At 35.0% G+C, this 15,218-nt stretch overlaps 1 protein-coding gene across 21 annotated transcripts in view; it reads left to right on the top strand.

Annotated features, from left to right (window-relative positions):
* LRRC7 (leucine rich repeat containing 7) overlaps nt 1-15,218 on the top strand; it is a 553,605-nt gene that overhangs the window by 185,449 nt on the left and 352,938 nt on the right. For all 21 annotated transcript variants that reach the window (XM_074003903.1, XM_074003898.1, XM_005543054.5 and 18 more), the window contains one exon: nt 11,163-11,365. In XM_074003903.1, coding sequence (XP_073860004.1) covers nt 11,163-11,365 — 203 coding nt within the window. The remainder of the gene's footprint in view (nt 1-11,162; nt 11,366-15,218) is intronic.

Here is a 15,218-nt window from a genome sequence, read left to right as displayed (position 1 = left end):
TTATTCCAGAAACTAATCACTTTAGGTTATGACCTTATGAAAGTGAGATCTTTGAGAGTATCCTAATGTTTAGAAATGTGTTTCTTCATGCGGCTCTTGGGTCAGGTTTACAACTTGCCTGGAAGCCAAACTCTTCAAGAAACATAGGCGGAATAGCTTATGACTGACTTAGAACTTGTCTCTGAACTTTGGCTAATTTTAACCTGATGTGGTAATTTTCTTTCAACTGTCCTTAGATGTGTATTTGCATATTTGAATAAGTTAGTAGACAAAAATTACAAGAGAGAATGTGTAGAAAGAGAAAAACAAAAGTACTATGGTGTAGTTTTTCATCCAGGTGATATGATGAGGACAGATTTTGAGTGAGTTTGTACATGCCACTACTTAGTACAAACCTTCTCTCAAGGAATTGCTTCTAGCTTGATCCTATAATCCACAAGTTGATGTTCTTTAGTGTTACAATGACTATAATAATGGTGAAGAGTAAAAGACAGACCAGGAAAGCAGTGTTATGTATAAGTATGGAACAGGAGATTTTAAAAAGAAGACAAATTTAAGTTTCAATAAGTGCTCCAAACTCAAATTCTGTGGATTTTGTTTAACAATGCACACTATGACTAGAAGACAATGACCTAAATAAATTAAAGAGTGAAACAGAATATTCTATCAACCAAAAAGTTCCAATTCACAGGTTTCTGTAACATCATCTACTGTGATGTTTTAAGATTTACAAATTATAATTACAAACAAATATCATTCAACATTATTTTTTAAAATATCAGTTTTACCATAGATTGGTAGGGTTGACATAGATGAAGAAAATGGATGAAAGATATTCAGTTTTGGGAGTAGTGTAAGCTAGAGCATAGAATAGGGAATGTGTCTTCATGGAAGTAGAAGGTAGAAAAACTGAAAAGTTCACGCCTGTAATCCCAGCACTTTGGGAGGCCGAGGGGGTGGATCACGAGGTCAGGAGATCGAGACCATCTTGGCCAACATAGTGAAACCCCTTCTCTATTAAAATACAAAAATTAGCCGGGCGGGGTGGCATGTGCCTGTAGTCCCACCTACTCGGCAGGTTGAAGTAGGGGAGTCGCTTGAACTCGGGAGGTGGAGGTTGAACTTGAACCTGGGAGGTGAGCTGAAATCACACCACTGCACTCCAGCCTGGTGTCAGAGCAAGACTGTGTCTCAAAAAATAATAATAATAATAAATAATAAATAATAACTGAAAAGTTAGGTTAAAGAGAACTTGAATGTCAAGCTAAAGAATCTTGTAGAGCAGCCTTTCATAAAATGGGTAATTCAGAATACTAATGAGGAAAGGTTGGTTAATGGGTAAAAAAATACAGTTAGAGCAAAGGAGCAAGTTCTAGTGTTCAGTAGCACAGCAGGGAAACTCTTATTTAGCAAGAATGTATTGTATATTTCAAAATATTTAGAAGATTCAGAATGTTACTCACACAAAGAATTGATAAATGTTTGAGGTTATACATATCCCAGTTACTCTGATTTGATTGTTACACATTGTACACTTGTGTTACAATATTGCATGTACCCCATAAATATGTACAACCATATGCATCATTAAATTTTTAATTAAAAAGGTGTCTAGAAAACACTGGTTTGAACAAAGAAAAATGCAGTTTTTAAATTTATCACAAGACCTCTGTCTTAGTTCATTTGTGCTGCTATAACACAATACTGAGTAATTTATAAGCAGTGGAAATGTATTTCTCACAGTTCTGGAGGTTAGGAGTCCAAGATCAAGGTGCCAGCAAGTTCATAGTCTGCTGAGGGCCCAGTCTCCCCTTCCAACATGAGGTCTTATTGCTGCATCCACTGGATGGAACTGTTGCTGTGTCTTCACATGGCAAAGGAACAGAAGCGCAACAGAGCCTAAAATGGTTTCCTTTAGCCGTTTTGTAAGGCATGAATCCATTCATGAAGGTGGGGTCTTCATGACTTAGTCCCTTCTCAGAAGGCCCCACCTCTTGATATCACCACATGGGGATTAAGTTTTAGCATTAATTTTGAAGGAGACACAGTCAAACCATAGCAATTTCCATGAGTCCTCAATATGCTAATGCATATGGGATTATGATCTCCTCTTAGCTTATGTCTAAGAGTAAGGTGTAACCCAGGAGCATGGTCTGGGAAACACTATTGTTGAAAATGTAGACTCAGTGAAGCTTTTAAACTGGGGAATGGATGTGCATTTTAAGAGATTAATTAATTTCTTAAATGTATGTGTTAATACGTAAAAAGGATAAAACTAATATTTGCTTTTATAGCAACTATAATATGCAATTATGGATTTATTTAAATAACTTTTTATTTGATGTTCATCTCTCTTACTATCCAATAAATTCAATAGAGCAGGCACCATAGCTTTTTAACTCACTGGTATTATTCAACATATAAACCAGTACCTAACATATAGTAGACAATTAGTAAGTATTTATTAAATGTCTAGAAATAGTGTACTTTTGTATTTTCATTGGCATTACTACTAGAAGATGGCAAGGGTCTGAATTAGATTGACAGAATGGTAAAGAAAGGAAAAGAAAGACAAAATATTTAATATAGAAGGAAAAAAGGAAAGAAGGAAAAGCAAAAGAGGACTGCAAAGTACAGAATTAAGATAATTAAAGTATAACTAATCAAAACAAGAAATTATGAAGGAAAGCACAATGTCTAGTAAGGAGGAGTAGGAGCTTAGTAAATATGTCCAAGTTCTGCTTTTGACAAGTGGAGTTTTATTTAAATTTGGCATCTCATTAAGCAGTTAGAGGCAAAATCAGGGATGATGGTCTATAGTAAGAATCATTCATAGAAAGCAGCTCTTTGAAGTCAGGCGATGAAAATCCCTGGGAAGACCATGTAGAGAAAGAACAGAAGCATGGCTCTTTTTAAAGGAACTAATTTGCCTTAAGTAGAACGTAGAAATATGTAATAAGCTCCTTCTTGATAATAGGCGCTATGCTTTTCTTCTTGATTTCATGTTTTAATTGCTGATATGATACATCAGCATTAAAGACCATAAGGAGATTTGTCCCAAGAACAGTCCATTGATCTTGGTGAAGAAAAACTGGTTTCCCTGTATTGATAGCAAATCAAACCATGTACAAGGATTCTAGACTTTCAGATACTGTGATAAGATGAAAACAAACCCATGAAATCTGAGTAGTTTCTAAATGTGATCATTTCAAGAGTCAAAATATCAAATAAGCCTCAGATGCCCCATTTTGGAGTACCAGAATCACCATGTATATTCTCTTGATAAAGGGGTTTCAGAGATGTACTTGAGGGTAGGTAATGATTTTAAAGGTGTTCTTGAAGTAGGACATGGAGCGAGGCTGGCAGATTTCCATATCCCTGTGGCACACTTAATGAGGAAAAAGGTTTCTCGGTGAATAAATCAGATACATTTGTCATTTGAAAAATGCAAGACTGTGCCAACTAATGAGGACAGCCAGGATATTTGTCACAAGAAATCTTGGAAAGATTGAACTTTCCTTTGTCTCTTTCTCTTTCCAGGTACGGGATATTAGGCAAGGATAACATAAATAAGCATTGATCTAAAATTCTAGAGAATGCATAAGTATTGAAAGTTGAATGTTCTTAATACATATATTGTTGTTGTTTCTATCTGCTACAGGCATACTTCTCAAGTGGTTGAAATTATCTTTGGTTTAAATTGTCAATAGGGAAGGATTTGAAGAAGGTAGCAAGATGCGTCTCACTGTTATTCACCTAGGTTAGGCCATGCTAGCAAGCACTGCTGTTCAAATGCATTTGACTCTGTGGGAGAGTATTGAAAAGGAAGCTATTGACTGCACACTGCAGTTGTAGAAAAAGAAAAATCCCCATTAGATACTCAATTTAAATTGAAAACAATATCATTCAAGGGAGAAGGGAATCCATGCAGCATTGTGGATAAACCAGAAAAGGATGTCCTTATCTTTGATTTTAAGAAATTTACTAGAAGGGCCTTAACAGAAAGAGATGAATACCTGTTTTCTTCTTGCCTTTTTTAATGCCTTTGAAAAACTGAGAATCTAAGAATTCCTCTTTTGGCCGTGTGCAGACATGTGGTAACAGAGGAAATCGGATTGTTACTGACTCAAGTCCAAATACTGGGTATAAAGCAATGTGTCTCTAATGTATACTGGACAGTGGCCATGTTTCAGGAAAATGCAGATATGTAATTCCATATATTATAGATGTAACATATTTGTGAGTTCTTGTGTATTATGCTCAACTCAGTTTCTGAAACACTTTCTCCATTCTACCATATGGTATGCTCATCCTTTTGACATTAAAAGATCTGGATAAGCAAATTGTTTCCTTTCCTGCTACTTCCTCATTCTGTTTTGTACCTATAAAGTATTCTTTACATAAATCATTGTCGTGTGTGTGTGTGTGTGTGTGTGTGTGTTAGCACTACTTCTGGTAAATTCATGTCTGTAAATTCTTATATGCTGATCTATAAATATTACTATCAAGGTAATGCAGAGTCTGCTAACAGGAAAATCAATGGCTTTAGGGCAAAGATAGTGAGATCCAAGCCTAGGTCTACTAATTATTCTATGTGTGACCCTATGCACATCACAGACTCACTAAACCTAAATTAGTTTATCATCAAAATGTGGAAAATAATATATGATCTATTTCTCATGAAAACAATAAGGTGATAGATTGCAAGTTGATTTGAATTTTTGCAAGTATTGCACAAATAAAAGTAATTAATTATCTTTTACACCCATATTCATTTGCTTATACAGGTAATATTTTAATATATCTACTTTAAATCATAGACTTGGCAAGTTACCAGAAATACATATTTTTGAACAATCTAGGCATGCTCTCTATCCTCATAAAACTTTCAATCTAGTAAAGATTGATATTGAGTGAGTAATTAAAATATGATCAAAGTGAATTACAGCATATGGTAATATAGTCCCAAGAATCATAACCTACCTTGATGAACAGAAGGAAGCCATTCTCCCTTTTTAATTTAAATTTTTTAAAGCAAGGGAAATGTACCTTTGTGCCTTATGCAGAGGCAGCCATAGATCTGAAGGCTCTAGTATAGGAGAGGTCATATAGTCTTAAAAATACAAAGGAAGCCATAAGTGTAAAGAGCACAGAAAGCAATGAGAAGAGTGGTACCTGGCCAGGTTGTGCAGCGGGGCTGGGTGTGAATCTGGAAGGCAAGAGTCAGACAATGAGACCATATCATACTTGGTAGGTCACAGGAAAAATTTTGGACTTTGTCTTGAGGACAGAGAGGAGTCATTGAAGTATTTGCAGCAAAAGAGTGACATAATCATATTTGTGTTTTCAAAAGGTCATGTAGCTACACTGTGGAGTGAGAACAATAGAAAGAGAAACACAGGAATAGATGCAAGAGATGATAATGGTTTCAACTAGGTCAATAGGCAGTTGACATGAAGAAAAACGGGCTGGTTCAGGAAACGTTTAGGGTATTTAATGTTTAGGATATGGTGACTGTTAAATGTGGAAAGTGAGACAATTAGAGGAATCAAAACTGATGCCAAGGTTTCTGTCTTGAGAAACAAGGTCAGTGGTACTGCTGTTTGCTGAGACTGGTAATACTGGAGGAGGAGGTTTGGGTAGAACAGTAATTGCTAACACTAAGTAAATGCTTACAACTTGAAGATATAGTTTTCAGTGTTTTGTATGTATTCTAGTATTTTACAGATGAGGAAACTGATAGAGGTAAAATAAGGTGCCCTGGGTCACAGAGCCAGGCAGTTTGCTCCAGAGTCCAAGCTCCTGACAATGGTAATGTGCTACAGACCTCTCAAGAGCACCATGCCAATTATGTGTGTGTGACATACAACTTCTGAGAAATGTGCATCTTTGTAAATTGTTAGATGCCCATTAAAACATAACGTAGAAACGACAAGGAAAGTAAATCTGTGTTAAACATTTTTAAAAATGTGCAGTCATCCACTTACCATTTAACTTATGATAAATGAAGTGAGAGTTGGGAAAGCTGAATGATATTGTAAAGAAAAAGAGGGTACAATTAGAAGGGTAACAGGCTAGAGGAGAAATTCTAACATGGTATCTCTCAGTGTCTGGGTAGAGAAAGTGACACCTGGAAAAATTGAAAGGGAAGAACCAAAGTGAAAGGATAAGTGTCAGAAGAGTTGATGTCAGGGGAGCCAAAGGAAGAGGGTTTTTAAAAGGAAGATTTAGTTCTGTGCCCAGAACTACTTGCTAATATGTCAACTAAGGAAGGATTAAAAGGATAAAAGGAACTAAGATCAAAACTTCCTTTAAACATTAAAATTAACCTCTTGCTTTCCTAATATATCTATTCTTATAACAAAGACTCCACTAACATTGAAATTAATCTCTCACTTTCCTAATGTATCTATTCTTATAATGAAGACTCCACTAAACTAAAAGGAATATATATATACACAAATACATATTCTCTATCCTTGCAAATATATATATATTATATATATGCAAAAGTGTGTGTGTGTGTGTGTGTGTGTGTGTATAGTAAGGATAGAGAAAATATAAAAGGAGACATCAGCAGGTAAGAAACTTCAGAAATTTTTAGAATACAAGAAAGAGGATGTCATATATATTTATATAAATGCAATGTATATCTACATTGCATATATATGTGTGTGTGTGTATGTGTGTGTATCTGTGTATATATAGTACAAATTACAAAGCACGTTATTGGCAACATTATAATAAAGTACCCACAAATGGATATGAAAATTGATTATATACCACAGACCTTCTTAGAATCTTGGAAATACTGGGTACCAGGCAAGAAATTGAAGAGACTTAGTATTGAAAATAGGAAAACTGACTGAAAGTCTCTATATACATAGTAACATGGCTACACCCTGGGCAGAAAACCAGAATATTCTTCTCCAGAATATTTTTCTGGAATATCTTTTGGCTTACTGCCAGATTACCCTGCAGTAAAACCTATCAAGCCTGCAAAACTTCCAATTAGTTTTTTAGGGTTTCACGCTTCAGTATAGGAGGACAGTCAGGAATCAACAGATATTTGTGGACAACCTTTACCATGAAAGATGAAGATCAAAAGAAATAAGCAGAAAGTAGAACTCAAATAACACAGGGAGCAAGGGAAAAAAGAAAGTCTGTAGTTAATATCTTCTAAGAAAACAAAAATGATATGGCACCTTGAGGCACAAATAGGATACTATGAAAAAAGATCATTCAGGAAACAACATACAACTCTTGTAAGTAAAAATATGCTGTTAGATAAAGGGTAAGTCAGGACCTGGATTTAGGAGATAAAGTTGTGAAAATCTCACAGAAAATAGATGAAAAAGAAAAAAACATGGAAATTTCAAAAGAAAAAAATACTTGAATTATAGGATAAGTCCAAGAGATAGGTCCTCCATCCAGTTAATGGAAATCACAGAAAAATGATTTTTTTAAATGAAGAACTTATCAATTAAATAATAACACAAATTTAACAGAATGCAGGATAACTGCTTCTAGAGTGAAAGGACTCATCAAGTACCTTGTATGATAGATAGCTTTTAAAAACACACAAAGCACTTTGTCATGAATTTTCAAGAGTGAGGAAAAACAGAATTCTAAAATTTTCTGGTGGAGAAGAATGTGGGTGTGAAATAGGATTTTGAATAAGAATGGAAACTAGAAAATATGATAAATAAAAACTATTTATAAAGAAAAGGTACTTCTGACATGCAGGTCCTCAAAAAATATACCTACCATAAATCCTTTTTCAACAAGTGGACAGACATTATGTTCCACAAAACCAAAGGAATAAATCAGGAAAGAAAATGACATGGGATCAAGAAAATAGGAAATATAACACAGGAAAGAAATGAAAAAATTCACAGGATGATAGTGAAGAGAAATTCTAGGATGACAGCTGGAAAAGCAACCACTCCAGACTGAATCAAAAAGATATTTTATTCCTAAAAGGTTACTCCAGAGTGGGGGTTAAGGGGAGTCAAGGAGTAGCACTACAATCAGATTGTTTAGAAATTCAGGGGGAAGAAACCTCTACAAAGTTGAAAGTTATTACGTGTAGGGAGCATAAATCAGGAATAGAAGGAATTGTGATTGAAAGTCAATAAACTAGATACCAGAGTCATCAATGAAAGAATAGGAATGTACAAGAGATTGGTAAACGAAAGGTGTGAGGACAAGTAGAAAGATATTAATACTTTCTACTTATTACTGTCTAATTAATAGAGCATGAGACCATCAAATGAACAGAGATTTTACAAGATGAGAGAAGAGTCATAGTTTTTAGAGTGCAAGGGGTACAGTAATCCCATCTTCCAACCCAGAAATTGGCTAATCAGCATGTGATGTGAGAAAATCAGCTTGCTCTACTTTTAAAGGCTATAAGGTAATTAATGACCTTAGGGGAGAACCAAGTTTTAGTTGGGTCTATGAGGATGGGAGTGAAGAGCATTCAATGAAGAGAGACTGAGCCTCAGTAAAGATGTTTATCACGGTATAGACACAATTGAAGAATTCACATGGAGCAGAGGGAAGAGGAGAAGCTGGGCCAGGGAAGTAGTTCAGCCTGTAGACAGTGGACATTTGCCAAATGGTTTAGGTTCAGGCCTGGATATTCTGTTTTTCCTCTTGGTTCATAATTTAAGAAGTGCAATGACAGCAACACAGACATCAAGAAATAGCCACAGTAAGTGAGAGATGTTGGGCAACAAGAAGCATGAACAATTGATTTATTACTCCTCTGTGGATACAGAGCTGGGTGTGTGCCTTGGGTCAGCTCTACTGCGTCACTGGGGGTGGGTTAAAGTGACTACTAGTTACCCAAATAAAAAACCTGGAAATCTTTCAAGACCCTCCCCTCTCTCACAGCCTCTCTCCCACCTCTCATTTAATCTATCATCAACTTTTAGATTCGGCTTCTTAAATATCTTCCCAATCCATCACTTCTCTTTATCCTCACTACCACTACTATAGTCTATGCTATCACCACTTCCCTTTACAACCACAATAATCACAACAAACATTTACTAAGTACCTATTATATATAATATGTTAGATACCTATGAGAGTGCATTTACTGGGTGCCTACTATGTGCTAGATGCCAGGTAATGACATGAAAGGCATCAATCCTGCAATCAAGAATTTCAAGTAAGGTTATGTAAAGCAATAGTTACAAAATCTTGCAATTCTGCTTCCCAGAAATGAAAAGAACAGGAATTTGAAAGATAGAAAGTAATGGAGAAGAAAGGTCGTCTTTTTAAATGTTTTTATTCAGCCTTCTACAGATTACCATGTGCAAACAATCATATATAAGTATTTATTCATGAACCTGTCCCTAGAACATCCTTTTATTAATTTCAGAAGTTGAAGAATGAAAACCGATCATTTTAGGCTGAACATCTAACACCTCTTAAAGCATATTCTACTCGATTGCCTCCAAATATTTTTTTCTTCTACCTTTTATTTAGGTTCATGGGGCACATGTGCAACTTTGGTTACATGGGTAAATTGTATGTTGCAGAATTTTGATATACAGATTATTTCATCACCCAGATAATGAGCATAGTACCCAACAGGTAGTTTTTTGAATCCTCACCCTCCTTCTACCCTCCACCCTCAAGTAGGCCCCAGTGTCTATTGTTCCCTTCTTAGTGGCCATGTTTGCAGTGTTTAGCTTCCACTTATAAGTGAGAACATGCAGTATTTGGTTTTCTCTTCCTGCATTAATTTGCTAGATAATGATTGTTTCCAAATTTGACTTAACATGAGCAATTTTAAAAACAAAATGCTACATTGTTTTTATAAATGTTACTAATCTCTGTGTAAGCAATAAATTTGTGTTACTAAGTAAAAATACATTAGCAAGTTAAATACGAGTTTCAAATTCATGTTTATTAAGTTTTAATTCTGTAGCTGGCAAACTGTACTGTGTACTGTAAATTTAAGGATAAGTGAAACAAGATCTCCTCAGAGAACTTGGCTGATACATGGGGAAACAGCACAAACAATTAGGAAAACAATATGATTAGTGGTCTGGGAAATCAGAGGAAGATACTACTCATCTTTCCTGGGAAGACATTCACCGAGATAGTGACCTTTTCGTTAAAATAAGTTTTTCAAGCAATTATCAGTAGCTGATGGTGATTAGGAGGAGAGTCCCAAATATATTCATTTATTCATTCATGCTTTCATTTGTTTATTCTACAATTTATTGTTGAATACATACTATATATCAAGTACCAAGATAAATACAAGAATGAACAAAATAATCACTGCCCTGAAGAGGCCTTACTGTCTAGGAGAAAAATCACATGAAAAACAGTAGATTGAATAAAATGTTGAAGGTGCCATGATACAAGTCTTTGCAAGATTTCATGGCATTTGGTCAGCTTAACCTAGAGGAATAGGAGAAAGATGTGTCAGCAGTGTCACAGTAATTTCTACCATAATTACAAGTTGTTTTATTCCATATTACAAGGTTCATAAAGATAGATCCCCATTTGGAAGTGAATAACCAATCCAATTATAATCTGTGGTTTCAACAGAATAAAAACGCCATGAGAACAGGGTCTCTGTTCAATGCATCACTGTTTCCACTAGAGCAGTGCCTAAAACACCCGTTATTCAGTAAACATCCATTCACTGATGACATTTGCAGGCTAAAAAGAGTACCTCAGAAACTTTGGGACTGAAACATGAATATTTTTACAGAAATGGGAGAAATCTTTTTTTCCAACAAATTCTGGAAGTTTCTGTTCTACCCTGTAATTTGTGTAAAAATAGAAAATATATATAGTTCCATGTTTCAAGTGAGGAGGTAAGCATGATAGTAGCATTGAACTGAGACAGGATCGTATTCTAATTAGATTCTGCCTTTCCAAAACTGTGTGATGATGGGAAACCTCTTATACTTTTTGAGCCATTTTCGAATTTGCTAGATGGGAATAAAACCTGTTTCATACCTCGCAGGGCTGTTTAAGGATTTAATGATAAAATGCACGTGTGTGTCCTACTTTAAAGTATTCTAGACCATATACCAAAATTAAATTTCTAAGCTTTAAATATTACAAGAATACCTTCCAAGGGCAGTGGATAAGCTGTTTTGTTTTGTTTTGTTTCTGCGTTTCTCTAGTGCAGTGCCTGGAGATGACCACCAAACGGAAAATCATCGGCCGTCTGGTGCCGTGCCGATGTTTCCGAGGTGAAGAAGAAATCATCTCAGTTTTAGATTACTCCCACTGCAGTCTTCAGCAGGTGCCAAAGGAGGTCTTTAACTTCGAACGAACATTAGAGGAGCTTTACCTAGATGCCAATCAAATTGAAGAACTACCCAAGGTAACTTTTGACAACCTAAAATATACAATGTAAATGAGTATTTCATAACTTTCAGAGACTTTATTATGATGATAATGTTAACTATGGGCTCCTATCTAGGTAACTGACAAGCCATTGAAATTGATATAACTTCGCCCAATATTCTCATCACCTTTTAATATTACTCCATTTATGATTTCACAGACCTCTGTTAATAACAAATTGAACTCTATGGAAATCACCATTTGATGGATTATGCCTCGTTATCTTCATTTAAAATGACCTCTATAAAAATATAGAGTAGAGGGTTGAGATCAATAGTTTATGTTTAGAAACAAATGAATAATATGACACTACTCCAGAACTGAAAATATGTATGTTGTATATTAAGGTGACATTATATTACAACCTTGAATTGTATGCTCTAAGTCTAAGAAATGCTCTTACACACATTAATACTGTTATGAAAAACATGTTTTTGTACCTGTATCTAAAATATTTGATTATTACAAGTAGCACTGGATGTATGTGGCATACAACTACTAAAAAGTTTACTAGGAATTTGAAACTATCAAACTTTGTGCACATACATACATACACACACACACACACGTGCACACCTGCACACACACACGTGCACACCTGCACACACACACTGCCATTATGGCATTGTGCCATGCAAAGAAAACCAGGTCTCCTGTGACCTTATTCCTTATCGCAAAAATGACTGGATGATAAGAGATTAGCTAAAGCAGACCAAGGCCACACAGCAGAGAAGTTCAAAATCTAAACCCAGGGTTCCTAACAGTCACCTGAGTAAGTAACCCAGATTAAGTAGTGAGCATGGTATTTGCCTATGAAGGGTTTATATGGCTGAGAAGGGAAACAAACGTCATGCACTCAATTTCTGTTGCTTATGCTAAAAAGTAAAAATGTATATTAAATATCCAGTAATCAAGAAAAGAATCTTCCACAATAAAAACTTGAAATTAATTATCAGAATCTGATATTTCAATATGCTGATCAAAATAAATTATGAATAATTATTTTTACTTAGAATTATAAATTATCACTTGTTGGCCTTTTGGCTAAGATCAAGTGTAAAATTAAAAATTATGCTGTTTACATAATACTTCAAAGTTAAGAGCTATTTGACATGTACTTCAAAACCAATATACTTCATTTTTGACAACCTGTGTACGGTGTCGTCTGTCTGGGATATTTCCTTACATGACACTATAAACAGGTATAGTATATTTTTTAGGGGTAGGTCAGGTCTATAAAAATGTTATTGACTACATGTATTCACACTAGAATTGCACATGAAGTAAAGCCTGTACTGAAATGGACTGTCTGTTCTACCAGATGAGGAACTACTTGAGGGCAAAGATGGCACCATATTCATCTCTGTTTCCCGGTACATGGGCAGTCATGATGAATTTCACATACTAGATACTGAGTCTATGTTGTCTCTGATTGATAGAACAATGCAGAGAACTTCATATGCCATAGGACTTGATTAGCAAAAGTATATAAGATTGAATAAGTCAGAAACGTGGTAACCCATTCTAATTTAGGAAAATAGGCATGGGGGGTTGGGGATTTCTAGGTCAGGCTAATCTAGGATTGCCAGAAAAAAATAGAGGATACCCAGTTATATTTCACTTTTAAATTCAGAAACAGACAACATTTTTCTATAATTATGTCCCAAATTTTGCATGGGATACATTTACACACACACACACACACACACATATATATATATATTTACATGATATTCAAATTTAGCTTGTCATCCTGTATTTTATTTGCTAAATCTAGCAACTCTAGGCCAATCTGGTCATTTAAATCTTTTTCCATTTCTATGCAACAAATTGTGTAAGATTAATTTATCAAGCAAGTATTTAATATCTGTTCCACTACACAGTACTTGAAGCTTTAGGGGGGTTACAAGAGAAATAAATCTCAATCTTTGCCCTTCCAGACCTGACAACCTAATTACAGAGAAAAACTGAAGCATTAGAGGCAAGCGATCAGTGATGTACAATCAGAGCCAAAGAGCCAAGTACCACTGTAGAGCTTATGTATAGAGACGAGCCCCATTTTTGGAGAAGTAAGGGAGGAACTTGACCAAAAAGCACATATGCAAAATTTAAGATGCATCAAGAGTTAAAGGGAGCAGAGTTGTGAAGAGTCTGGAGTTGCAGGTGCATGGATGTGGATGCGGGCAATATGTAGGGAGAGTTGGGGAGGACTCTGGTTATGAAAGTTCTTGAAAGTCACATAGTATTGTTTGAATTAACACATTGATAAGATAATTCCATTGAAAAGTCTTATACATCAAGGAACTCACTAGGATCCTAAGTAGGCTTGGAAGAGAAGTTTTAAGATATTTTGTCTGTTTGGTTAGTTAAAATAATTGACTAACAATAATTAAAAATAATATAAGTACACCAAAGACTTAATATATTTTACCAGCATATTATAGTTAAGGAGAATTTATTATCCTTATCATTGACCTGCCTTATATATTTCAAAGAAGTTTTACATAATCTTTTAAGGTTTCTGTGAGTGTCAAGGTTGAATTTTTTTTACTTTCATAAAACAGCCTTGTAAGCTAGTTTCCCTTAAAGTATCTGCTATTTTGAAATATGATCTAAATGATCTGATATTGAGGTATGATCCAAACAGTACATAGATGTATTTGTGCATCATTGGAAGAAAATAAGAAATACAAGAATGAAAGGAATAATGTATCAGAGATCATTATATGTATTTCAAGTAACAGAAAACCCAATGCAAACTGACTTTACAAAGAAATAGGTTTGATTGGCTCTAGTAAGTGGAAGGCCCATCTCAGGACAGTAATCAGAACTGGTGTGTTCCTATTCACCTTGGCAGGAATAAATTTATTCTGAGGCTGACTTTTCTCTTGGTAGCAGAACGGCTGCAGGGGTTCTAGAGTTCACCTCCACAGCATCCAAAAATGGAAATATCTGACTCTTTAAAACTCTTTCTGAGAAGGACAAAAATTGTCTCCCCTAAAATTCTTCAACTAATTTGTCTGCAGATCTCATTGGCATTAATTGTGTCACATGTTTCCTGCTGATGTAATTCCTTTGCTATTTGAGCACAGAATAAGCTACTATAAGAAAACTGGGATTACTGTAATTGGGCTAAATAATAATGGGTCACCTCTGTAGAGCTGTGGCTGCTGGTAGCAGTACAAGGGGAAGGGGTGGAAAGGGTAAAACAGCTGTTACAGAGATAACCTTAATGTGCACTATAAAGAAACTGCTATAAAATAATTATTTCAGGAGGAGAAATGGCTCAAAATAAAAAAATAAATAAATAAAGTTCTTAATTACCTATAGGCAGAGCATTGAGCTCTTTAAGGATTTAAATCTTTAAAGTTAGATTAAATAAATTATTTTTGTCTGCCATTTTATTTTATGACTTTCTTTGAGTTGTTATTCAGATTTGTTGGGTAATAAGATAGCCATTTTTATTCTTGATATTACATCATAGTAAGAATTATCTTTTATATATGTATTCTTTGCTTTCTGATATTGTACACAGACAATATTATAATTGGTCATGAATCTCTACTATAAGATGTTATATAACACAATTGATAGAGAACAAAAAGTCAAGGTAAAAGGCATTAGGGAAGATATATCAAGAATGTGTCAGAAAAGACACAAGAATAGACATGAAAGAACAGGAAGTATTTTGATTAGGAATAGTTCAATCTGTGTGTCTTAATTTTCTGTAGTGAAAGGTAAAAATACAAAATGACATGCCTTTCACACAGTGATAGAAACCCACGCAGCTTATAATTTAGTACTGTTTTGCTTGTTATTTTGAATTAGGA

The sequence above is a fragment of the Macaca fascicularis genome, chromosome 1 (assembly GCF_037993035.2).
Source record: "Macaca fascicularis isolate 582-1 chromosome 1, T2T-MFA8v1.1".
Taxonomy (NCBI): domain Eukaryota; kingdom Metazoa; phylum Chordata; class Mammalia; order Primates; family Cercopithecidae; genus Macaca; species Macaca fascicularis.
The sequence above is the reverse complement of the archived record's forward strand: the minus strand, read 5'-3'. Positions and strand labels throughout refer to the sequence as shown.